General features: G+C 34.8%; 3 protein-coding genes across 6 annotated transcripts in view; 2 read left to right on the forward strand and 1 right to left on the reverse strand.

Annotated features, from left to right (window-relative positions):
* Positions 1-20,116, reverse strand: part of LOC109537963 (SWI/SNF complex subunit SMARCC2) — a 55,727-nt gene extending 35,611 nt beyond the window's left edge. Inside the window, exons 1-2 of the mRNA XM_048661619.1 lie at positions 19,990-20,116; positions 7,905-7,937 (exon numbers count right to left, since the gene is read on the reverse strand). Coding sequence (XP_048517576.1) covers positions 7,905-7,937; positions 19,990-20,013 — 57 coding nt within the window. The 5' untranslated portion in view covers positions 20,014-20,116. The remainder of the gene's footprint in view (positions 1-7,904; positions 7,938-19,989) is intronic.
* Positions 528-19,809, forward strand: LOC109537995 (protein limb expression 1 homolog). Of its 4 annotated transcripts, none has more exons than XM_019905021.2 (6): positions 528-791; positions 866-909; positions 8,507-8,807; positions 16,053-16,216; positions 18,343-18,591; positions 18,649-19,809. In XM_019905021.2, exons 3-6 carry the CDS (start codon positions 8,600-8,602, stop codon positions 18,940-18,942), a joined length of 915 nt encoding a protein of 304 aa, XP_019760580.1. In that variant the 5' UTR covers positions 528-791; positions 866-909; positions 8,507-8,599; the 3' UTR covers positions 18,943-19,809. The 4 variants fall into 4 exon arrangements, with proteins under 4 accessions (XP_019760580.1, XP_019760582.1, XP_019760581.1 ...); XM_019905023.2 differs by having other exon boundaries at positions 904-909; XM_019905022.2 differs by lacking the exon at positions 866-909.
* A 906-nt stretch (positions 20,117-21,022) lies between the features above and the next one.
* On the forward strand, positions 21,023-26,369 carry LOC109537895 (cysteine protease ATG4C). The gene is made up of 7 exons (XM_019904825.2): positions 21,023-21,650; positions 21,697-21,845; positions 21,915-22,107; positions 22,163-22,423; positions 22,485-22,691; positions 24,613-24,809; positions 25,564-26,369. The coding sequence occupies exons 1-7, from the start codon at positions 21,473-21,475 to the stop codon at positions 25,732-25,734; spliced, it is 1,356 nt and encodes a 451-aa protein (XP_019760384.1). The 5' UTR covers positions 21,023-21,472; the 3' UTR covers positions 25,735-26,369.
* The last annotated feature ends 59 nt before the right edge of the window (positions 26,370-26,428 follow it).

Below are 26,428 nucleotides of genomic sequence, written 5' to 3' on the forward strand. Positions count from 1 at the left end.
TTTGTTTTCGAAACTGTATGCCAGATTTTTCCCTATAAAGGGTAGATAACTATTACTTTTTTCGATAAACTTTAACTAAAAGCAAACAATTCTTTCATTCTGCTGGAAAATTAAGATGTTGAAAACGTAAAATGGTTGATGATTTTTTCTTGTTAATTAATAGAGCCCACCGCAAAGAATACACTGTATTTTAATCTAGATTATCATAGAGAGTAGTTCTTCTAGGGTATTGCGGTCGATGGTAAGCTTTCGAATACCGGAAACGGAAGAGTGATGGGAGAGCAAAAAGTCCTGTAGTAGATGAGCTGACAGGTTATTCATCTAAATATACAAGTCAATATATAACCATCCGGGAAAAGACGAGCTAAGCTAGCTGAGCGTCTATAAATTAACGGTGTTTTTTGCTTGAGAATATTACACTGGCTAGTGTAAATAGTACTAATTACGCTTATTTGCTGCAATCAACAAGAATACTACAGCACATAAGTTAAAAAAAGAAGTCGAAAATTTGCTGTTACTTTCGACCTTGCGTCACAAAGAGTCCAGATCATGCAGCAGGACAAGAAGGCAGTACCGCAGTACCAAAGCAGTAGGTAGTCTGCAATCACAGTTATTTGATAGCCATTGCGCGAAGTGCACAGCGCGTTGTGCTCTGCAGATCGTTCCTTCGTTCGATACACCAATTTGTAGTACTGCACTTCAGCAAAGGCCTTTGTTATTGAAATCGGCCATATCTGACCTATCTTGTCGGCAGGCAGAACATCCCAAAACCGCGGGGGACCGCCGGAAAAGTAAGATATTCACTACGTAATTTGTTGTTTTTTTATCGACCGGCACTTTTGTGTTTTGTGACATTGTTCTGTAGTTTTTATTGTTCCGCTTGCACCGATCATGCCGCTATAGAAATTGGTAAGTTCCATCTTTTAGCCTACAAACATGCCTCAGCACTGAGGAAATATAAGCAAATAGTGTCGGCTTTTACAAAATTATCTTCAGGTTTACTTGCGATTTGCTTTGCCGGGTTTGTGTGCTTAATTTTTGCAACTTTTCTTCATCCCGCAATATATTCCTCGCTGTCTACCATCTTCATCGAACTTTGCTACTTTGTTTTGGTAAAAGATACTTAAAGTCGGATTTATTTCGCTTATTGTTCAAACTAAAGCAAAAGCCGGGTCTATCGCTATATAAACTCAGTTGTGGGTTCCAGTGCAGCAAATTTTGCATCAAAATGCAGGCCAAGACGTTTGAATTTGTGCCACATTTTAACGTATTTGTCCCGAAAAGTAGAAGGCAAATGTACAATACATATTAACAAAAACTGGAAAAATGTTTTAAATCAGAGTAATAAAACATTTGGCGCACAAGCGTAATAAAAGAATGTGATGAAGATGTGTGATAGATAGGATCAGTTAATCTAGAGAAGCTTAAAAATACAAACCTTTCTTGAATTGCAGCTTTAAGTAGAATTCAATAAACTAGCATTCAGCCTCATGCTCCCTTCGATTTTCCAGATTAAATAAGCTTAGGTTTTTTTAAATAAAATTTGGTTGATTCAGAACAAATATAAAACATAAAGTATACATTTTTTAAATCAACTTCGACGTAACTAAGCGAAACAACTGGGTTAAGCCCCAAAACACGCATAGAAAAACATTGAATGTAGCTTTTTCGAAATCAAACTCGTTAAATGTAAAATTATTAGTTAAAAATTAATAACTGATCACTGAGGTGACGTGAAGCAAACCAAATCAATATAATTAATTTCTTCATGGAAAAATTCGCCAGTGCAGGCAAATGTTGCTCGTAACTCCTTCACTATAAAGTTACTTATTCTGTAATTTACGACTCGTGTTTATGAGTTCCTTTTCAATATAACTAAAAAAATCGTCCTCTCCAATACTTTACGGCAACAATTTAAAATGAATTTTCTTCGCGTTGAAACCGTTGTGCTTAAACAACAGAAAATTACTTTAATCAATTAAGACACAAAACGAGTTTTTATTTATTACGAAACAACGTTTTTAAAAATATTTTACGTCATTTTGTCATCGCTATGAATATTCTCGTTTCGTCATAAAAAGCCAAACAGCCAAATATGAAAGTAAATGTGGCTTCATTCGATTTTTTTTTGTAAAAACCCGCCATAAAGTCAGGTCCAGCTCGTAATGCAATCAGCTTGTGTTTTGCTAATTTAACTGAGTTAATTTAGTGGGGTTCTTGGAATTTTATTTTTAATGAACCCTCCGAATTTAATGAGCCTTATTTCCAATCGTTGCTGTTCGCTGAATTGTTAGTCACCATTATTTGGTGTTCATTTACTGCTGTCTTCTCTTCTGTGTTCTCATGAATATGCAATTGTATATATTTTCGTGTCAGTTGGTTTTGTCGCGAATTTACTGTAAAATCAATACTAGACTGTGCGTTGTCGTTTGCTAACTATTTAACATTATTAAAACGCCATTTAAATTAATGCAATATAGAGGGTGTCCCGTAAAAACATGCCCAAAGGGGCACTGCGACTTTCTCTGGCTCAAAAGAAGACCTAGGGTTTATGAACAAAAAATGTCTAGCTCCTCTGGCTATTGATATTCAAAGTTCTTATTTTTAAAAAAATCTAAAATATGGCGATAATTATACAATGGATTTTAATGAAACTTGCTGTGTATTTCTTCCTATGTATGACTCATGTTTTGATGAAGCAACCGACTTCATGCGCTTTAGACAAGGGGTGAATTCTTCAGTGTCTTGGTACAAAAACTACAAGAACTTGTGATTTGGTAGCTGAAATCATCTGATTTTTTCGAGTTGATGCACTAGTCCTTTTTGAACATTTTTGTGCTCTTTGTAAAATAAATCTTTAAAAAAAGTTTTTTAATTTACGACTGACCGACAATGTCAAAGCTTAGGCCCGGTTGTCTTTTCAACGCGTTTACATTCGAATCAGAAATCTCACCAAAACAGACGTTTTTAGCGAGTTTTTAGCAAAATATGGCCTTGACGTAGGAACAAATCCACATCAAGTTTCACTAAAATTCATCTGAGCGCTTTCGCGATATTACAAAAAACTTAACTGAAGTTTCGTTAATGTAAAATGTTAATAGACGTCTAAAATTGTCAGTTTGCAAGAGAGCAGAAATATTGTTTCGCGCCAAAACTATGAATACTAAAAGATTTTACAAAGAGGACGAAAATGCCGAAAGAGGATTAGCGCATCAACTTAAAAAAATCGCTTTGCTCAGCTTCCAAATAAAACGCTCTGGTAGTTTTTGTACCAAGACACTGAAATCCTGTCGCCTAAAGCGGATGAAGTCGGTTGCTTCGTCCAGACATAAGTTACATAGAAACACATTTTCAGCGAGTTTCATTAAATTCCATTGGTACCATTTCTCTCGATATTTCAAAAACAAACATTTTTTTGAAGAATTTTTACCATCAATAGCAGAGGAGCCACACATTTCTTCTTAACAAAACTTATTTTGAGCCAAAGAATTTTGCAGTGCTCGTTTCATCATGTTCCTTACGGGACACCCTGTATATATAATCGACGCGTGTCCATTTTAGCATTTTAAGAAATTGAAAAATTCTTTAACTTTCCAATATTGAATTGATGACATTACAAGCAATTATTTCTGCATTGGATCATTTCCATCTTTTGCGTTTTTGCCAAAGACAAAAATGGTGCATAACAGGCTCATTCTGATTGAAAAGACAAAGCAAACTATATTCTGTCATGGATAATAAATGCTTTAAAAGATATCTAAAATAACTGCAATATCTCAGGCTTGTAATCGCAATATTACCATACGTAACTGACGTATTACTTTTCTACAGACTTATTTAAATAGCTATAAGCTCATATATAGCGAGCTGGCTTTGATGCCTGAATGAGAAACTTATTGCCCATTAGACACATGACAATTAGTATAAATAAGACAGTTATATTTCCTGATGTCAAGTTTATAGTTTATATGAAATATCGAATAGTCATAAAAGTAGATGTTGGTGTTTTACAGCCAGACGAGGCGCCAAGGAACTTTGCACTATAAATTGTGATAAAAGGGCTGTTCTTGCATCTACTGTTTTATTCATTCATTAACATTGCTGGCAGAAAGCAACATTATTGCTAACCGATTCTATTTATAAAACGTGGCATCGGTGCATTGATTTGTAATCTGAAGAGTATCGTCGCATATCACATGGTCTTGGTTTTTCCAAACCTGGGTATACTTATGGTAGCATACATAGTACAATCCATATGCTCTTATAACTCTTTATAAGTCATTGAACAGTTGTTATTAGTTCTCGTGTACATGGCATTCTGAGTACGATGGTTATTCCAACAAGAAAGAGCAAACAAAAGGACTGTTAGGCCACATCATTGGAAACATTGTATTTCGAATGAAAGTTTAAATGGTTTTCTTGACGATTTTTCTCATTTCGATTCCTTGTTACAAACCAGTACAAATTGACAAATCCACACTTATTATTACGCAATTTGGTTTCGGAGTGTTGAGCGAGTCGAACCCAGTTGAAAGTGGGTGGAAAAGTAAAAAATCAAAGATATTCGCAGTCCTTTAAAAGAATATGGGAGCGGCAGATCTCACAAAGACAAACTTATAATGATAGCAACTAAAGAGGCTTCGAGATACTTTGACTAATCAAGTTTCCTTACTTAGGTCAGCGGGCAGGTTCATCCACTCCAGAAACCTGAAGACAAAGTAGCTGGTTATGCAAATATGTAATTTTTATTAGCGAGTGTCAAAATTATCGCAGTGGAAAATTCCAAGAGATGTCTTTGAATGGCAGAAATGTACGCCTTTGCTTGATTAGTGACTACTTACTAATCATGCAAATCTATGTGCTTACTCCATCTCACTTGCAAAGCATAAAATGCGCTGTAATCAAGAAGATTAAATTCCACTTCTTCAAAAAAATCAGGAAGGAATGCAAAAGTTGTTTACTTCAAATATCCGTTTAATTTACCAAGGGTATTATTAGAGGTGCATTAAACTAGCATGCCCTAATTAACGTTTTGCATATTTTGGCAACCAACTCTGAAGAAACGTTCTCGGATGCACCTCTTCGTGATCGAGGTCGGTGACTGCTACAGATGATGAATCCGTGCCACTGACACCTAATCCTTCGGCTATGTTGCCGAATATATATTGATTTACGTAAATATATACACACAAGAGTACATAATGTTGATGATATGACAATAATGAACCAATGAGTAGATCAAGAATCCTCCACTACCAAGCACTTCTGATGCCAGATACGAAAAAAAATTAACAACCGCATGCGCTTCCAAGTTTAATGACACCCTAATTGGATTTACTAAGTAATAAAATAATGAAACCAAGCGCAACTCTCAAAAGTCATCATTCTCAGCTCCGTGAAATAATGTTGCTTCTGTTGGCAATACAAACATTTCTTTCCAGATATAAAAGCAAATATATATTTTTCTTGCTTTTTTCGGTCCACGTTAGTTCTTCCTGCTTGGGTACTTGATGCTCTTCTTACTCACAATTTTTAATACCTTCAATCGTCACGTAATGCGTTCTATTCTTGATTACACAGTTTTTAGGTTTCTTAATGCTAGCAAGCTTATTTTATTAATTAACTTGTGCCCAGTATGTGTAAACACGTGTTGTACTGTTATATCAGAATATTATTAAAAAATTGGTTCCAAACTATTATAACCAAAAACATAGCAAAAATCATCTAAACATTGGGCGGCAAAAGCTTCGACTACAATATACAGGGTGTCAAATGTTTCTTTTCCGGTTTTTTCCTTCCACTGCTCTTAATTGACAATATACGGGATATTGTATTTAAAGCACATCAGATCTTTCAGTTTGATTCAGTTCATTCAAACGCAAATATTTTTAATGCCAAGTGCTAATATAGTTTAGATTGTTTCTGCTGCCAAATCCAAAGGTGTCTGAGAAATTCCGATTTATCAGTACCAAGAAAATTTGTAATTATATTTTCACCCCTAAAGCTGAAGCTAATTTTTTGGCTTATGTTTTAAGATAATTTAAAAATCAAGTAAAATATGGGATGTTTAGAAACAGCCTATACTGGGTGTCCCATGAGTAATGGCGCAAAATTTAACAACGGATTTAGGGGGACAAAATAATACGATTTAGCACAACTTATCTTAGAAGATAAGCCAAAAGCCGACGGCAACAGAAATACAGGGGGCCAAAGCTATTTTTTTAAATAGTCTTTTTCAAATACGTGCATTGACTTCAATACATTTATTTATTAAACGATTTTCTATTTTATGAAAATAGATGTATATTCCAAAATGCCTAATGTCTAATAATTCGCCTCGGATATTTATCGTTTGTTCATGCACAAAAATCGACAGGATTAAAATCCGGACTTCGTGCTGGCCATGGCGTTTGACTTCCCCAAGCCAACGATTCGGAAAATTTACACTTAAGTAATTTCTCATTTGCAGCTGATGAGCTGAAGCTTCATCCTGCATGAATATGTGTAGGGGTGTGTTAAAAAGTAAATCATTTTGCAGAAAATCGAAATACATATTTCCATTTAAATTGGATGGTAAATATGAAGACCAAGACAATCTATGTCATTAATGTGCCAAACTAATTGAAAAGCATCACAACATGCCAAGTTATTTTTTACGTACGTACCTATAAAATTAACTGTATCTTACCCGATACTTTAATTTCAAATATCTCGAGAACCGTTCGTGTTAGGGATAGAGACTAGGTATACGTTTTTTGTTTAGAAAATATTGGAAAATAAATATTCTAATCTCTGTCGTCAGTTGATAACTTTGACTGCCTGTGTTTCTGTTTTTGTTGACTTTTTCCTAAGGTAAGTGGTGCTAAATCGCATTATTTTCACCTCAGAAATTCGCCGTTAAATTTGATACCATTATTTATGGACACCCTGTATATTTTCCAATGTTTTTTTAATGCACATTACTACCTTTACTCTATGGCAGATCCATCCGAAATATTATTTTAAAAATTTGCTTAAAAAATTACCCAAAAAATGACTGAACAATTGTATTAAGTTCCTATGAAGCTTGTTAAAACCATCTTCAGTCGATATTCGCTTGCGATATGGAGATTAAAGCCCATGCTAGAACTTCTACAAAAGCAAAAGTAAAAACAATTTGTTGGAGTTATTGATGTTTTCACTCACAAATTTTATGTGGTTTTATTTTAACAAATAAAAAAAATGGTATGGTTAACTTCGGTTGTGTCACCCTCGACTTGGAGCACCTCCAAGTACCGAAGGCCGGTTTCGAACCTATCAGTTCCCGTCAAAACTCCCCGATTCGTGACTGCATCTCTCGTTATATAATAATCGTAGAAAAAATAAAATTGAACGATTTTTGCATTATCTTCCTTATCAATAAACGATCTTCTCGTTTAAATACGTACGAAAACCCGACGAGAAAGAGGATATATTGCGAAGATATCCAATTTCTTTAGCACTTTTTTCCCATATTATATGTAATAAAAACCGATACATTAAATACTGAACATAAAATAATCATGCGTGGTATGCACAGCATAAAAAGAACAGTAAAGCCAATGTAGTCAATAGAATGCTGTTTCTGATTGCATTCTCCATGGTGGCAAGCGCTGAACGCCCGCATAGTTGAATGAATTTGCTTGTAGGTATGGAATTATTTATGGAAAAGTGTCTTTTCCATAAATTTCTGTCTTTTCGGGTTTGTTTCATTTGCCCCAAATGAGGTTTGTGGGAAAGAAGACATTTGCCTAATTATTTACATAGAGCACAACATATGAGATAAAATATAAACTCCGTCAACAAACACATGCAATGAAAGTTTCAGAAGGGTTCTGGCTTCTGATTCCAGATATCCGCATTTATATATGATTAAATCAACTCACCGGTTGCAAAGTCCACAAAGCTGACTCATATATCTGAAACAAACAAGAAAATAAATGTTAGTTTGCAAATAACAACGTTTTCTAATTGGCAGGCCAACGCAAATTTGTAACGTTCTCATAAATCAGAGGTTCTTGTATGTTATCTAACAGCTAGACCAGTTTACCCTACTGACCTTATAAATACAACTACTGAGAAAGTAACGACACGTCATCTTTGATTTTTAAACGTTATGTACTTTCCATGTACAAATTGTAATGGGACCGCATGGCAACGCCGTTGATTCTTCATTGTCTCGCCTGCGAACTTTTTTGCTCATTAGTTCTCAGCAACGGACCAAAATAAATTAAAGTTTTTATTTCATTTTTGGACATATGGCGGAGGCGTATCAATTATAAAAACGTCATCACGCTCTCCCGAAACACAGGTGTTAATTTATAATAATTTAAGTGGAATTGGAATGTCGATAATGACATTTTAAACGCTAAATCGTGTCATGTTCACTGCAAAAAATTGCTTAATTGACCAGGCCGGCTTGAAGTTTCACCAAAAAAAAAATGAAACACACATCGATGCCAATAATACGTCTTCAATTTGCTTTCAGGTCAATCTGCTCAGCTAAAAGAAGTGTGTTAGAGGACTGTCAGGCGATGCAACCCCTTCTGAGGGCTGACCTAGCCCTATCTGCGCCGCTTTGATGCGCAGCGCATGTGTAAGCCGCGATCTTGTCTCGCGGCGCATCCTCGAGCCCGCTGGCGGCTCAGATGAAGACCAGGGTGCTGCGCAAACGAGCCCCGCCACTGCCGCGCAGGACCGGACCGGCATGATGGTTTACCCGGATGAGCAATGGGCTTGTTCCACTACTGCGCCTATGCTGCAGTTGTATGACGATGTCGGCTACAGAGGTATTTTTTTGTTTTTCCAACCCAAAATCTAATTTATTATACCATGTTCGGTTAGACAGCCGCTAAAAGCAATAGTTTTGAACGTTCTTTGCAAACTTTGCCTTTTCTGCTTCAGCCGAAAAAATTTTCCTTGTTGAGAATGCAATTCAATTGACACAAATCAGTTACACGATACAGTAGCTACAGAAAATCAAATTTTTGCATCCCATTGTTCCATCCATCCATTGATTTGGCCTGAAAATGCAAAACAACGGAATGTTGAGAAAATGATAGAAGAATCTCGGAGAAAAATTAAATGGCAAATATATTTTTCTATATACGCGAAAAACTGTCTCTGTCGAATTCCGGGCTTTAAAAACAATTGTACATACTTTCCTGACTGTGTTTCAATTCCAAATAAAAATTAATTCCTGGGTTTGAGTCATTTATTGTCTCTATTTATCAATTAAAATACGTTTCGGTGTTTTCCACCATCATCAGTTTTTATGTGTAGCGTTGTTGCGACGTTAAGCCTTGGAATATATAGAAAATATATGCCATAATTTTGATTTGGAATTTAAAAACAATCTAGAGGGTTGGCAAACAAGCTATTTTTCTAGCAGTACTGAAATATTTTTATAAGCAATTAAGCCTGTTAAGAAGAAGGATGATATTCAATAGAAGAAATCCGGAATTTTTAATCCCGCTTGGTGGCACTAAAATGTACCATGTTTGTTCTGGCAGTTTGTAAAATTTACTGCGAAAACTATTCAAAAAGCTTGAGGCAAGTTGCCGCTAGCAACAGTGCGTTAAGGTGTGTAGATGAATGGATTGGTGCCCACAGAAGAATAACTTCGACCGTCCGATCACCAGATCTTACTCCACTGGACTTTTTTCAGGTCGGTTATTTTATACAAAGGAGCAGTTTGATCATACTTTTCATACGATAACTTCAAAGTGTTTTTAAATTGTTCTGAGGCTGTATTTCGTTTAAGGTTGAAAGGCGCGCATTTGACCTGGAGGAAAATATGCTTTTTTAGTTCAATCCGATGAATGAAAATGTGTATGCTGCTGTTGCGTTTTTCAAGTATAAATTAGCTCTGGACTATCCATCTATAAAAACATATTTCGAACAAAACTCTAATTCTGATTCCCACAAGAGTTTTTCAGGTGTAACCTTTACGAATTCCTTCATGTTTTTTCCCACAGTGTCAATTAACCCTACCGAGTGGGAACCTTATTTATCTTTTCACTTATCAGTCTGGCATTTCATTATGAACTAAATTTTAATTTTTACCGCAAGCAGTCATGAACAACCGATTATTAGCAGCTCACTTAAATTGAAATCCTAAAAAGCTCATCCGCGAGCTTTTCGGAACTTTATCTCAGGTCGAGGTACTTATTGAGGTGCCGTGTAGGCAATTCGATGGTTGAAAGGAATTTTGAACGCAATATGATAGTTTTTTGAGAGGTCAGAGGACAGTCATGACATAGACCTGGCAACATAGGCTCGTCATCAGTTGTTTCTTTGTATCCGCATCCGCAGAAAGACAATGAACGGGTTCCGAGTGATTTTTTGGGGCCTCGCGTATAGGAAATCGGCCTTCGGTCCCGGGAGCCGGTTACAGAACCATCGTGCCGTGTAATTTGGTGAGACCGATAACCGGGTACCACTGACCACTGCCAGTCAACCGTTTGATAGCCTAGCAGACAATATGATACAGAAAATTACGTATCGGATGCTTAATCGTGTATAATGGTGCCTGATGACTTTAGTGCATAAATATCTTGACAGTACCTTTTGCGATCGTTATCTGCATATAAGCCACAACGGGTTTATGACGATTTCTCTTTTTTTGTCTAGCAATCACTTCATCGAAGATATTATCAAACTTAGCTACTGTTGGAATTGTTAGAAAACGATCCAACGTCCAATAACGTGAAATTTTTGATAAAGCTGAAATTCTGTCGCAGTTCGAGGTGTTGCTTAAGACAAAAATCAAAACCGGTTCAAACCTTCTGCTCGATCAATTTTTCCACAATAAAAATCGAATTAAAACAAGGGCAAAATAGTCGGTTTCTCATGAAGCATTGACATTCTGCTGATTCGATCCACTGTATAAGTGAGTGCAATGTCAGAAATATTTTTTTTTCCTTAGGGGTATAAATAACATGCCCCGGTGAGGAACTTTCGTAAGCGCCATGTAATTCTCTCGTATGAATCTATACGTGGATATTGATGGAACCAGATGGTCAAGAACAGCATGCAGCTTCCACGTTGCATTTAATGCGAAATAGGTTTGAAACTGGTTATTACTAATAAAAATTGGAAAAAGGACCAAAAAAATTAGTAAGCACTTCAAAACTATTGTTTGTGCTATCCTGCAAATTATGGTATGGACGAGAAGCTGCCATGCTCAACCCTACGTTTGTTATGTCACTCTACCGGGAGGCTCATGTTTTGGAAGTTTTCAGGTAAAAGACATTCCAAACCAGATTTATTAGGTTTTATCAAGCAAAAAAATCAGCAGTTTATTTTCTTAAAGAGCTATTTGTAGCTAGAAATGTGTTTTTAAAGCTCAAATTTTATTTCTACACACAGTATCATTAAAAACAGCTTTTATTAAGGCTGTATTTTTTTAGTTAAATTGACGGAGAAAATAAAATAGAGCACTCTGCCTGATTGTCAAATTTAATCGGCCCCAGGCAACCAAACAACGTAAATTAAACGTGAAATAACCGAGATAAAAGTCACCACTGAGGTCCCAAAATCACGTCTTTATAACGTCTGAAACATGAGTTTGTCTCATACTTGCGACGTGAGCTAAATGGCTAAAAATACGTAATATCAATATTATTTTGACGTAAAAGCTGGCAAAAACGAGCCCCAAGAAAGAGCACACGAGTTTTGTTATTAATTGCTAATATTCAGCTATTTTTCAATCGAACTAGGTTATTCCTTTTTTACTGCGTTTGAGGCTTGGAATTTGAGATAAGACCTTCTTGCTCAAAGACAGCTTTCGATATGAACCGTCGAAAAGGTCCTAAGGATTGATTGGATATTTCTCCCGTTTGTGAGGTGGGGTGTTAAGCTCTCAGAGCTCCATAAATGAGGACATTTTTGCTTCTGTCTCTTTGAAAGTTGGCAATTCCTGATAAAACCTATTTGGTGAAAGACGGATTATGAGATGGGCTATCGAAAAGGTTATTATGACTTCCGATATTTTCACCCGTTTCGGAGACATAATGTTTTTAAACTTTCTGACGCCTGAAAGTGGGCGAAGCTCTAGTCCCGTCTTTGTTCATCAAGAAATTTGTTCCAAACAATTCTGTCGCAGTTCGAGGTGTTGCTTAAGACAAAAATCAAAACCGGTTCAAACCTTCTGCTCGATCAATTTTTCCACAATAAAAATCGAATTAAAACAAGGGCAAAATAGTCGGTTTCGCATGAAGCATTGACATGGCTGATTCGATCCACTGTATAAGTGAGTGCAATGTCAGAAATTATTTTTTTCCTTAGGGGTATAAATAAAATGCCCTGGTAAAGAACTTTCGTAAGCGCCATGTAATTCTCTCGTATGAATCTATACGTGGATATTGATGGAACCAGATGGTCAAGAACAGCATGCACCAGCTTAGACGTTGCATTTAATGCGAAATAGGTTGGAAACTGGTTATTATTAACAAAAATTGGAATAAGGACCAAAAAAGTTAGTAAGCACTGCAAACCATTGTTTGTGCTATCCTGCAAATTATGGCATGGACGAGAAGGATAGAGATGGTTCAAAACTGGACGAATTGAATATAATCCAATATTTGCCAAAACGACTCAAGGAGCGACCTTGCGCATTATCCAAGGGTTAATTCGTAACCAAATTAGTCCAACAATTAGATTTGTTCAATTCGACTATTTCACAAATGTATACAGAAAAGACCCCATAATAAAATAAACTATCAACCATGCTTGGAAATCGAGTGAGTCAACGGTACAAAAATATACCTTCTGGAAAGAATGCCATCAGTCAACAAGAAGAAAAATTAGGTCTAGCTATTGCCTCAAGAAAACTGACAAATCATTCCCTGCGAACAACAGCCGTTTCTAAATTGGCTAAGAAACGGGTTGGAGAACAGCAGTCAATAAAAAGTACTGGACATTCGAGCACCAAATCTACAAATGGATGATGAACACCACCTAGAAATAATTGCATAAATGAGAATCAATGATGCTGATGTCCAGCCTAGTACGTCCAAAACAGCAGTTTCTTGAGTTTTTATTTGCTGCAGTTCTTTTATGACGATAATGTTGTTTAACTTCAATAATTATATTTAACAAAACTGAATTGAGATTTGCTCTGTTTGCTCGGGAAATTTGCAACAAAAGTGCCCTCGTGCATCACAATAAACAGATAATCTAGCACTCAAACTTGTTGCCTTTTTTCAACATGATTTGATACAAAATTTTCGGTGATTTTAATGCAATTACCCGCGATAACTTCGTCACAATAAAAACTAAATAAAAACAAAGGCAAAAAAGTCGGTTTCTCATAAAGCATTTCAGCACAGACACAGTATTGATCTAAACCACTGGATATGTGAATGCAATGTCAGAAATTCCTTTTTTTGCTTTTCATTTTACAATTTAAGCATGTACAAGAGCTGCAGCCGCATAGGCGTAACAGATTTATACCATTTCATTCGCAGGAATTACATGACACGCTACGAAATGGAAATGCTATCGTTTGAACATGGCAAAAAATTGAAAAACATGACTGAATTATACCATTTAATAAAACGACAATTATTATATATCAGTAGCGGGCCAAAAAAATCAAGGGTACAAATTTACTCTGGCAATTTTCTTCATCATGCGTGTAGTTTCACAAAAATCCTTAAAAGTTGGAATATTATATATACGCAGCAAATAATTTTTTAAAGACATGTTCCACGTAAAAGCTTCTGGTTATGTCACATGTAAGTACACCCAGACTAGTTTTAAACTTATTAGTTCCCAGCTTCAGGCATTTATAACACAATTTTCAAACACAAAATGATCATTGTCTCGTTAGTAAATTTTATTGCTAAATCAGAACTATCAAAATATTACATCGCAGTAAATATTATAACATTAGATATAAGTCAAAGTAACGTTTTTTTTCTCAAAGGCAACCCGTGGTTAAACGGCCGTTCCACTTAGTTGTCTATTGCTTGTTTTACAGCCATAAGTATCTTTATTGTGAGCTTAATTATGTTATATAAACACCATTAAACGTTTTATATCTAACAGGAAAGCGTTTTCTCGCTACAGCCCAGGTTAATTTCGAATAAAAGATAATGTAATTATACAATACGGTACAAAACCGATGCTAATTACTATAGAATTGTTTATAGTTTGGATAAATATGTTTTCTATTGTGGAAATTGAATTTTATTTGTTTGGCGGAAGTTTTATTCAAATATGCGTATTATAAATAAATACTAAGTCATTGGCGAACTTGCACCATGTTATTGGAGGCCAGTACTTTATAATTTATTCAACCGTGAGTCACATGTTTTGTCTTCTTAGGTCATACCGATATTATTGCGGGTATATGGAAAGAACCAATCTAAGAATAGACAAGAATTTTAACAGTCTTGTGTCGAGGAATTTTTTATTGTTTTTGTTCATGATAAAATTATGGTACGTGCCAGGATGTGATTATTACAACTCATAAAAATAACTTTTATTTCAAATCACTCAACTAATCCCGGCTATATATTGTCTGAACAATTGCATTATTTCAGATGCATTTATAAAACGCGCAATAGATCTCGACATCGAATGAGGAATAAGCGAAATTAAATCTGAATTGATGAGAACTTCAGGCAAATAAGCTACTTTGTCTCATACTGAATGTTTAAAATAAATTGTATCTGCTGAATATTGCAGGCATTTTAACTAAATTGCAATAACAGTTGGCTAAATATTCTCGATAATAAATCATGTTGCGCGATTGGAGCGATTTGAGTATCACGAAATTTATATTCGTAAACGAAGTTTGGAAATAATTTTAAATAGAAAAATACGGCGATGAGACTTTTTAAATACCGAAGAGAGAGAAAGAGTTACAAGGTAATTACAATCCGCAAAGAGATCAATGAGCCTCTAATAATTGAAACTCTCTTGAGTCCACAAACTGCATTGTAGACACTTAATATCTCGAAAACTCATGGATTGAGGCTTATTGAACTGTTAAACTCTTGAAAACCGTTTTTGCCTCATTAATACATGCATGATTTTTGCATGTTGTGTGTGTACGTGTACCATGTTAAAGTCTTGCTAGTTTTCTAGCAAGACTTTAACATTATTCTATTCTAAGCACATCTATTCTAAGCACATTATTCACCCTGCATAAGCTGAAAATTTTACAACTTTATTTGCTAAAAAAGTTGAAATCTAGATGAATTGTTCTAAAAATCTTAAGCGTGGGAAAATCGGTGCTAATGACCTAATTTCGGCCATGGCGAGTTAGAAAAAAAATTGCATGCATTAACCGTACAAAGGCCCGTCCTGAACATTTAATGGATCAAGTCAACAGCCGAAACCAAAATTTATTCTGAGTCTGAGTGCTCAACTTTTTGCCGTCTGGCTATGCTGCGAACATTCGGACTGCTGCCGAACTGTATAAACTAAGCTGTTGCCATATTTGATACTTTATTTGCAAACAATTATTTATTTTTATTTATTTTCTCCCTGAAAAATTGGCCCTATAGAGAGGGCGAAGGCTTATTTGTCGAACAATCAGGCTCCACCTGAAGGTGTAAACAGGATGGGCTAGTTACCGCCAATTAAAATTGATAAAAGCACGGTGGTTGAAAAGTGTATTAAAACAATCCTATCAGCTCCTGTTAGAAAACAAAAATGAATTGAAACATCATTTCAATTCGCGTTTATCGAAATGATAAGATAAACAGGTAGAAAAATCACTTTTGCAAAACGATTTTCTTGATAGTTATTTCAAAAGAGAAGCGCAATACTAAAAAATGCCTTATGCGTTTTTATCTTTCCTCACTGCAATTACTCGAAAGTGCAATGTGAAATTATTAAACTTGGTGCCCTGAAAAATTCACTCAATTCAAGCGATTACAAACGCTTGAAATTCCGAGAATTCATTCAGTATGAATGGATTAAGTAATTAATAACCGAATATAGAAACAATGAAAATTATAGTAGTATAGAAATACACTTTAGTTTCTTTAATAATGTAGTGTTTGGTAATTTTTTTACAGTAAACGTGGTCGAAGCATTGCAAGAATTTTGGCAAATGAAGCAGGCCCGAGGAGCGGATCTTCGAAATGGGGCCTTAGTAATCTACGAATCAGTACCTTCCAATGCTCAACCCTACGTTTGTTATGTCACTCTACCGGGAGGCTCATGTTTTGGAAGCTTTCAGGTAAAAAACATTCCAAACAAGATTTCTTAGGTTTTATCAAGCAAAAAAATCAGAAGTTTATTTTCTTAAAGAGCTACTTGTAGGAAGAAATGTGTTTTTCATGCTCAAGTTTTATTTCTACACACAGTATCATTAAAAAAAGTTAAATTGACGGAGAAAATAAAATAGAGCACCCTGTCTGACTGCCAAACTTAACGACCCCAAGCTACCAAACAACGTGAAATAAGCGAGATAAAAGTTACCACTGACGTTCCAAAAAGTTGGGAAAATCACGTCTTTATGACTGAATCATGAATTTGTCTCATATTTGCGACGTGAGCTAAATGACTAAAAATACTTAATATCAATATTATTTTGACGTAAAAGCTGGCAAAAACGAGCCCAAGAAAGAGCACACGAGTTTTGTTATTAATTGCTAATGTTCGGCTATTTTTCAATCGAACTAGGTTATTCCTTTTTTACTGCGTTTGAGGCTTGGAATTTGTGATAAAACCTTCTTGCTCAAAGGCAGCTTTCGATATGAACTGTCGAAAAGGTCCTATCGATTGATTGCATATTTCTCCCGTTTGTGAGGTGGGGTGTTAAGCTATCAGGGCTCCTTAAATGAGGACATTTTTGCTTATGTCTCTTTGAAAGTTGGCAATTCCTGATAAAACCTATTTGGTGAAAGAAGGATTTTGAGATGGGCTATCGAAAAGGTTATTATGACTGTTCCGATATTTTCACTCGTTTCGGAGACATAATGTTTTTAAACTTTCTGACGCCTGAAAGTGGGCGAAGCTCTAGTCCCATCTTTGTTCATCAAGAAATTTGTTCCAAATGATTCAGAAAGAAAATGTCAAGAATGCATAAAACTTCAGTTGCGTTTCGAAAAATTAATCTCAGTTCCAACTAAAGAATTTATAGACCATCTTTCTGTAAGCTGGCGCCCCATCCTCCATTTTCTACCCATTAATCCCCAAAAAAGTCACACGGCACTTAAGCATAAATTGGTACTTTTATCCTGTTTATGAACAAAGACCGACAACCGATTTCGTCCGTTGCCCAAAATAGACTAAACTAGATGTTCAGCTTTAAGAAAAAACTCATGCGATATTAAGATGTTTATCACATTAAGAACACACCGAGCTACTTACATAATAATATAATCGTTTGTTTGCTGGCCCTTCGGATGACTCATTGCTTAGATTTGCAGTTCGATTTCCGTTTTTTTCTTATTGACAATTTTCCAGAAATTTCCGATTTACGATTCAACTGGTTTGGATATTTAGCGTAAACAAAGTTGCTTTCTCGGCCAAAGATACACAAACAAACATTGACGTTCATGCGGCGACTTTTGTATGATAAATTAAATATTCGCTCTCCGATCAATCTTTTGCTCAATTTTCATGAAACTTGAAAATCTTTTTAGATTAATCTGCTGTCAATTATTAGCAGATCCTAACTAACCGTGCCATGATTTGTGGATTCACTTTAATTGCACGACTAAGAGCGACGGGACTTTTGCTCCATTTTTATGAAACTGACTTTGTACATCTTGATATGTTGTGCAAAAAATACCTAAATGTCAGACTTACATTCAAGTCAGACCAGGATTTATGAATGTTTTCCTCTATTCGTATTATTGAAAGCGACGGAATACTTAATTTGATTTTCACACGAGCTCTCACATCTATCTTTTGCTAGATTTTTAAAAACGCTTTCAAACAGCATTCTAGTACTGGATTTGTTAAACTGATTGATGACTGAAGAAGTTTACTTTTATTCAAAACTGGAAATTTTTCACTAATGATGGTTCATATCAAAAAAGGCGAGGTTTAAAGCTCTATTCCTAGATGACGACTAGAGCTTGATTGTTTAGCTGGTTCTCTAAGAATAGACCAAAAACTAACAGTGTTTTTGAAAACCCGCAGTAATTTCGGATTATTGCTCTTTGCGTGACAACTAAAACATAACTATCGCCAATAAACCTTCCCCAAAAATAAAGGACCTTTGAGCAATAAAACTTTGATTTAAATAATAATGCACCTAATCAAATTAAGTACGAATGATGATTTTAATTTGAAATGCAATAAACTAGAAATTTGTTGGTGTCAAGGTATTTATTCTGGGTAAATTACTTGCAGAACTGTCCAACCAAAGCTGAGGCAAGACGAAGTGCAGCCAAAATAGCTCTAATGAATTCTGTATTTAATGAGCACCCTTCACGACGTATTTCGGATGATTTTATTGAAAAGGCTGTAACAGAAGCCCGAACTAATTTCAAAGGAGAACCAGAAGAAGCTGATAACCCAAATACTGGGATAGGAGCGTTTAGATTTATGTTAGAGTCAAATAAGGGCCGAACGATGCTAGAGTTTCAGGAATTAATGACGGTAATTTGCCAATCAATTATACTTCCCCTGGATATGTTTGAATAATGTTTTTATTAGGTGTTCCAGTTGCTTCATTGGAATGGAAGCCTGAAAGCAATGCGCGAAAGACAATGTAGTAGACAAGAAGTGGTGGCGCACTATTCGAATAGGGCACTGGATGACGACATGCGCTCTCAAATGGCATTGGACTGGATAGCTAGAGAACAGGAGAATCCAGGATCGCTTAGGAAAGAGCTCAATCAGGCTGAAAGGGAATTAGAATCTGCAAGATTGGCCGGCAGAGAATTGCGCTTTCCAAAAGAGAAAAAGGACATCCTGATTCTTGCACACAGTCAAATTAATGTGAACTGAAGAACAATTTTACAGGCTTTCCCGAATATTTATTTGTTCACTTTTTACCTTTCGGATTAATTTTTTTTTTTTTATATTTATATCAGTTCAAAAAATTGATAGATTTTTCCAAAGAACTCTAAATGTCCCTGGCCAGTGTGGAAGTTGTGGTTATTCTGAATTATATTTTAAGATGCTTTCACTGAAACAATGCGAATAGTATTTAGCTTGTAAGTGGGTTCACCATACGAAAAATTCAACTGTCAGTACATAATAATCTCCAAAGTCGTTAAATCAAAAAGTAGAATGAGAAAAGAGCACTTTGAAAAAAATTAAATCATCCAATTATTTAACATTGAGCTGTATAATGTCATCTATAGTTTATGCGAGAAAAGATAAACTATACACTTTGCCATTTAAAAGCATTTTCTTTGTGATTTTAAGTTTATTATTTTTTGTATATTTAACCGCCCCTGTATAGTGAAATATCTTGAGACTGTTGTTATACTTGTCTTAGAAGTAAATTATTTAATAGTATAATAGTAAGGATATGTTAATACGTTTGTACATGTGAGTAATACTGTCATATCCTCAAAGGAAACTGTCCACAGATCTCCTATAAAGTTCTCATTTTAACATGGTAATAAAAAAAGCTTTATTCCTCATCCATGATAAATAATATTCGAAAATTCCCTTACTCGTTCAAACATGAGGAATATTGTTTTACGTATGTGTCATTTTCAAGTGTAATATTATAAGCGGTTGCATTTAATACTTTTTGCGTAGACTATAACTCTTAACTCTTCGATTAATATAATGCTATTGCTGATAAATATCGCTGCATATAGTATGTTTTGTTATATTTCCAAATATACAATTGATAACAAATTGTTTTTTTTTCGTTATAAAGTTTGCGAACGTACCTGATGAGCGGTATTTTACCAAAATCTCTCTCTTGAATTGTTCTTTTATCTTTATGTTTTTAAACCTAACATTATTCACATTTTTAATCGTTGGTTTTTATTATTCGGCCTTAAATTTATATTTGAAACTAATGGTGCTTGTTACCTGTATCCGAAAACCAGTTTTCATTTACTTTGTAGTAGGTACACTATAAATTATGCACAATTCGCGAACGAATTAACACTAATTAACGCATGAAATTAGCAAAAAACCGGGACGTTCCACGAAAATTTCGAAATGTCAAAAATTGGCAAGTCTACTGTCAAAGAGCACGAAACGTATGAGTGGAACCGTCTTATATATAGGGTGCACCAAAAAAAACGAAAACTAGGAAATGTTTTGTCATATTTACAAATATATAATTGATAACAAACTGTTTTTTTGTTATAAAGTTTGCGAACATACCTGATGAGCGGCATTTCACCGAAATCTCTCTTGCATGGTTCTTGTATCTTTATATTATTAACTCTAAAAGTTTTCACATGTCCGTTCGTTGGCTTCAATTATTCGGTCTTAAATTTATATTTGATACTAATGGTGCTTATTACCTGTATCCAAATACTAATTTTTCATTTACTTTGTTACTATAAATTATGCACAATTCGCGGATGAATTAACGCATCAAATTAGCAAAAAACCAGGACTTTCCACGAAAATTGCGAAATGTCAAAAACTGGCACATCTACTGTCAAATAGTATACATGTACATATACAACTACTCATACAAAACGTATGAGTAGAACCGTATTATACAGGGTGCGCCAACTAAAAGGCCACAGAGCTGTTCCCTCAGTTGATTCAAAAGTGCCACCCCTAAAATGTTAAATGGGAACGGTGGTCGAGTGATACAACAAATTAAAAGTTTTCTAGACGACTTTCTGGTTTTTTATGAACTTAAAAAAATTGCTACTTTGAAGCAGCCGCTGAGAGCTTTTCCTGTCGTGTATTAACCAAAGAAATAGTGCAAGTAGAATTTGGATTTCACTTTTTTAGTGAAATCAACTCTATAATTCATCCAACAAAAACTTCTACGCGTTTTTAAATTTAGCGCCTTTACCTTAGCGCCCGAACTATTTGATCATATACTCGGCTATTTTCGCCATACTTGCCAAATTGGAAGGCGCTGTTTCAGGTTATGTGTTTAGACGTTTTCAGAGTTTAAAAAATTACTATGTTGTTTACACTTTTTCATTGATATTTATGTTTGAAGCCGCTGCATTTACACTAAGTACTTAAAAAATTTTCATTCACAAGCATATTCGGTATCCACGGAAATTTCGTTGTCAAGCATCTAGCAACACTGTTCACTTTGTTGGCAGAGCAGTAGGAGGAAAATATAAAATATCCATGTAACTAAACAAGAAATTTAGTGCCGTTCACCGCTTCACAGTTCGTATTCTAACCGCGAGATATTCACAAAACTCTAATTAATTAACATTTCTCTCATATATCAGCATTCACACAAAGCACTTTACCTAGAGCCTTTTTGAAGATTATTATAGCGCAGATCAAAGATCGGAAAATAAAATCCCACTGTGTAGTTAGTGAAGTTTTTGTGTATTATAATGTAAAGAAGTGAAGCAACTAAATGCAGAACAACCCTGTAATGGATACACAAATAGCTCCAAGCGACAATAACAAGAGTTATTTCCTTCCAAAATTAAATGGGCCTTCGAACTCTTCCAGTGTAGTTCAAGACAACAGTAGCGATGTGGAAGGAAAAGTTAAAACGCGAATTTTATCAATGTGGAATAACATGAAATTTGGTAAGTTGCCTATTTTCCTTTTGGACTATTTTACGCCAAATCATAGAACTGAACTCAGTAGGAATGAAGTTAAAACCTAACTTCGCCAAGGAGTCTCCAGTGTGGCTTTTAGGAATGTGCTACAGAAAATTAGAGCCTCCTAATGAATCCACAGAGCTAGGAACAGACGTAGCAGCTTTCCAAAGTCAAAGTGATGTGAGTCTTTTTAGATAAAGTGCCCCTATTCAAAAGAACTCTCTGAAAAACTCTTACAAAAAATTCCAGATTTCATGCAGTGACGAAGAAGGCCTTGAGGGCTTCAAAAAAGATTTTATTAGTAAATTATGGTTAACTTATCGAAGAGAATTTCCAATTCTAAATGGTTCAACGTACAGTAGTGATTGTGGATGGGGATGCATGATTAGAAGTGGCCAAATGCTTATAGGCCAAGCCTTAGTTTTTCATTTCCTAGGAAGAGGTTCATAAACCAGCCCATGTTCTTGTATAATAACTGACTTGGAACCCTATTTTAGACTGGAGGTACGCTCCAGAACAAAAGGAAACTACAGTCTATCACCGGAAAATTATTAAATGGTTTGGGGATAAACCCTCAAGAAACAGCCCTTTATCCTTACATAGCTTAGTCAGGATAGGCAAAGGACTTGGCAAGAAACCAGGCGATTGGTATGGGCCAGGACTGGTGGCCCATTTATTTCGGCAGGCATTTAAAGATGCCTCAAAAGACAATTTTGAGTTTGACACTGTTAATGTTTATGTGGCTCAAAACTGTACAGGTTTGTCCAATCCATTTGACTTTGTATCTGGTAGAAGGCTAAGTTCATGAATTATTTGCAGTGTATATCAGAGACATATTTGCTGAATGTATTGACCAAGCAACTAATAAATGGAAATCGCTTGTTTTGCTCATCCCAGTAAGACTGGGAGCGGAAAAATTCAATTCCATTTATTCCCCCTGTTTAACGACACTATTCAGTATCAAAGAATGTATTGGTATTATTGGTGGCCGACCTAAACATTCTCTGTACTTTGTTGGATATCAAGGTGCGTATTTTTAGACTCACATTTTCCGAGCAACAGTACTAGAAATATGATTGTCGCTTTGTTTTATTACACATTTGTTATTGGTTTCATGTTTTATAGCCGCAGATTGCTTTTATCATGTTGGCTCACTTCCCACTCACGCACTAACAGGTGGTAATGAGATAAAATAATGAATAGAACCAACGCTATTTTTTATGGAAAGTAAAACAGGAAAATCCCAGTTAATAGCCTTTGATTAACATTGAAATTACCTTTGTTCAATTTTTTACCGCTTTTCATATTTCTCATTTCTGTTAAGCAACGATTTCTTTTCACTACAAGGTGAAACATTTCATTTGACCCCGCATTTAGAAGTTCAAAGATCAGGCTAATTGTTTCCAATTTAATTAGTATTCAAGAACCTTAGAATTAATTGTTTCCAATTTAATTGTAAACAAGAACATTAGATCTAATAATTTGCGCGAATTCTATGCAGCATTAAATGAATCCAAATGGGTCGTTTGGATCATAACAGAGAAAACTTATTATTTATATAAATTTATTATTTATATAAATAAATAATAAATAGGATCAGAACTTCGCTAATCTGGTTAAATATGAACATCTACAAGGTTATACAATAATACAGCATCTAAGTCGCACTTGTTTTATTTGTTTATTGCTATGTAGGCATTGTCATCATTCATCCGAAATTCAAAACAAGCCCTGTCGAAGGCCAGAAAATCCACAGGATGTTCTTTAATTGTAAGAGAATATTTTAGAATGTGATGCTAGATGGAAAATGAATTGAATTTATGAACGAGAATAGTTTTTTTTCCATGAACTTGTTTTCTTATTCCCCATTTAATTTCAAAGATAAAAGATTAAAAACATAAATGCCGGTCTATTGTTCGAGAGAAAAAATCTAGGTATATTTATAGTTGCTTAAATTCATTTGAGCAAAAACCATTGCCGCATCATGTATGGCTTTAAAAAATTTGTATTGAAAAACAATGTTTTGCGAAACGAAACATTTAAATTCGCATATCAATAACAAACATACTGTATGAATACAATTGCCGTTAAAAACTGATTAATTAGTGCAATGCCATCGGAATCGCTTCCATAGTTTCAAGATAAGAAGTTCCTCCTGTTGATAAGGTACCCAAGGTTCAAGATTCACATGAATTTATTTTTAATTATATTTAAATTTCCATTTATTACGCATGATAAGTTCATGAAAAATAACGCAGAATAACAGAACGATTTTGAAAAAATTGCAGAAAATGTAAACCGGCATAAGTATGCAAATATTATGCTCGATAAATTGTGTATAATGTTTAAATACATTGCCTAATACTGATAGTTGAGCTGCTTTACTTTGAATCGTTACGAAATAAGACTATGTCGACAATATCTATTTTTGCTTACGATAGCTTAAATATAATCGTATCAGCTATTGAACCTCTGTTCAAACACGAAGACTACTTAGTCGGGATTAAGTAGTATTAATTCCTGTGAGTACCTACTAATCATATTTACATACCACATGTAAAGTGAGCGTTGATCATTTCGCGTGAACAAAAATATCTATTTTCGAATGCACATGTGGGCACATGAGTTAAAAATATCATTAAAAGCTAAAATTATATCCAAATTTTCATCGAAACGCGATACTTTATTAGCGGAATTAAATGCGCTTATTTCAAATTTACTTCTCATAAACTTTATGACGTATTTCGCGTATAAAATATGCGATATTGATACTAGCTGGGATAACCTGTGTTTGTTTCCTTTTTGGGTTTCTATGTTTTAATCTAGTGAAAACTTGGGAATGTAGAAACGTGAGAAGTTGATTTACAGGCCCATAGGTGTGGCCATTTGCTTTAATTATAGAATAATAAAAATAAAAACGAGTAAATTATTTTATTTTTCTATCCAGACGACAGATTGATTCATCTGGATCCGCACTATTGTCAGGAAGTAGTGGATGTTTGGGCTTCCGACTTTCCACTAACAACCTTCCACTGTAGATCTCCCAGAAAATTGCCTATTAGCAAAATTGATCCTTCTTGTTGTATTGGCTTTTATTGCCGAACTAAAGAAGATTTTCTTACCCTTGTAGAAACCGTACAACCGGTAAGTTAAAAGCTTTTTTAATCAAAAAGTAAGCGTTAAAATGTATAGACTATTTTAAAAACCTTTCACTTCCTGAGTGTTTATCGGTATAAAATTGGGTAAAATTTCCGAGTTTTCAGTCAACTAAAACGCAACTTTAACATCGGATGCTTTACTACGTCCCTGAATGAATTAACTCAAACTTAAACTGACAAAATAACTTATCAAATCACTATTTTACCAAATGAAATCTCGAAGCGACAAAATAAGCGCATCAAATGCGATTTACATCATGAAATACCTTAATTGTGATAAATTATATAATTATCCCCAGAAATAGTGCTGAAAATATGAATAGCATTTACCAAACTAGCACACGAAAGTTGCATAATTCTGATATATTGGTTGAGGAATGCATTTAGCGCAAAAAGGATTCCACATGATGAATCATAAAAAAGCATTACAAAGCAGTGAATTTTGGATCCGATATTTACCAAAAATTAATTGAAAGTTTTAGCAAAACAAAAAAAATAGATTAATTTTTTAGAATTTCTGAAACACACATTACAAAAAATAATAATATTATGATTCAAGGAACGATATTTACAGAGGAAACACGGCCCCAACAAAAAAAACTAGTAAAAATGCCGATATTCAACAGTTACATCAAACAAATACGAACAAGTTTTATTATAAGAACATTTAAATTACCACTAATGATGGTTTAACCGAAAGCAATTGATGGTTTGACTGAAAAGCAACAATTTTGTTTTAGATTGTAGTTCCACCACATGGAGCAGGTGATTACCCAATGTTTACTTTCTGTGATGGATTTAGTTGCGATGCAGAATATGCGGTAACCAATTTTCCCCCTTCGGAATATGAATATGCTAACTATAACAGTGACCCTGATGATATGGAATCAGAAGCTTTCGAAATGATATAATAGTAATTCGTGTATGTGTGGAAGAAATCCTGAAACGTTTCCATAGTTTAGTTGTAGTTTTAGCGACGCTTTTCCTACCACATTTGGTAGCTTGATTTAAGTTTATTCTCAAGACACATATCCTGCAATTCATGCTGACTAATCCTAAATATAACTGGTCCACTCTTCATAATGATAATACTAATGAAATTGACTGGTGACAAATTTGTCATGGTATGTATTTGATTACTTATCTTTTGTGCAGTATATATTGATGTGCCTTGTCATCTAATTATGTTGAATATTTTTACACTATTTGTGAATACTCTGATATGGTACAACTTCTAATGGATCAATTCATCTTGATCCCAAGGAAATTGCTATTGAATACAGGGAAAATTATTAACTAATTGCTATCATTTTTGATCTGAACCGTAATCGTCATATTCCTTCCAGTCACATTTCTTTAATAGAATTAGGCTATTTATTAGTACAATTCCTGAATATGTATATAAATTGATAATACATCAGACTGTTTTTAGTTTAATTTATTTATTTGTATGTTGTAAATGATTTTCTACATATTACGTAGTCTAAAAATTCCCAATTTGTTAACCGTTTGATTTGAAAGAAATATATTGAAGGTTTAGCGTTAACATATTTGTGTTGTTTTTATATCCCATTGCAATTTAATTATCTGGGATTTTAGTGAGTG

Source organism: Dendroctonus ponderosae, unplaced genomic scaffold, assembly GCF_020466585.1.
Source record: "Dendroctonus ponderosae isolate FM_Combo_2020 unplaced genomic scaffold, Dpon_F_20191213v2 Dpon_F_20191213_1, whole genome shotgun sequence".
Classification (NCBI taxonomy): domain Eukaryota; kingdom Metazoa; phylum Arthropoda; class Insecta; order Coleoptera; family Curculionidae; genus Dendroctonus; species Dendroctonus ponderosae.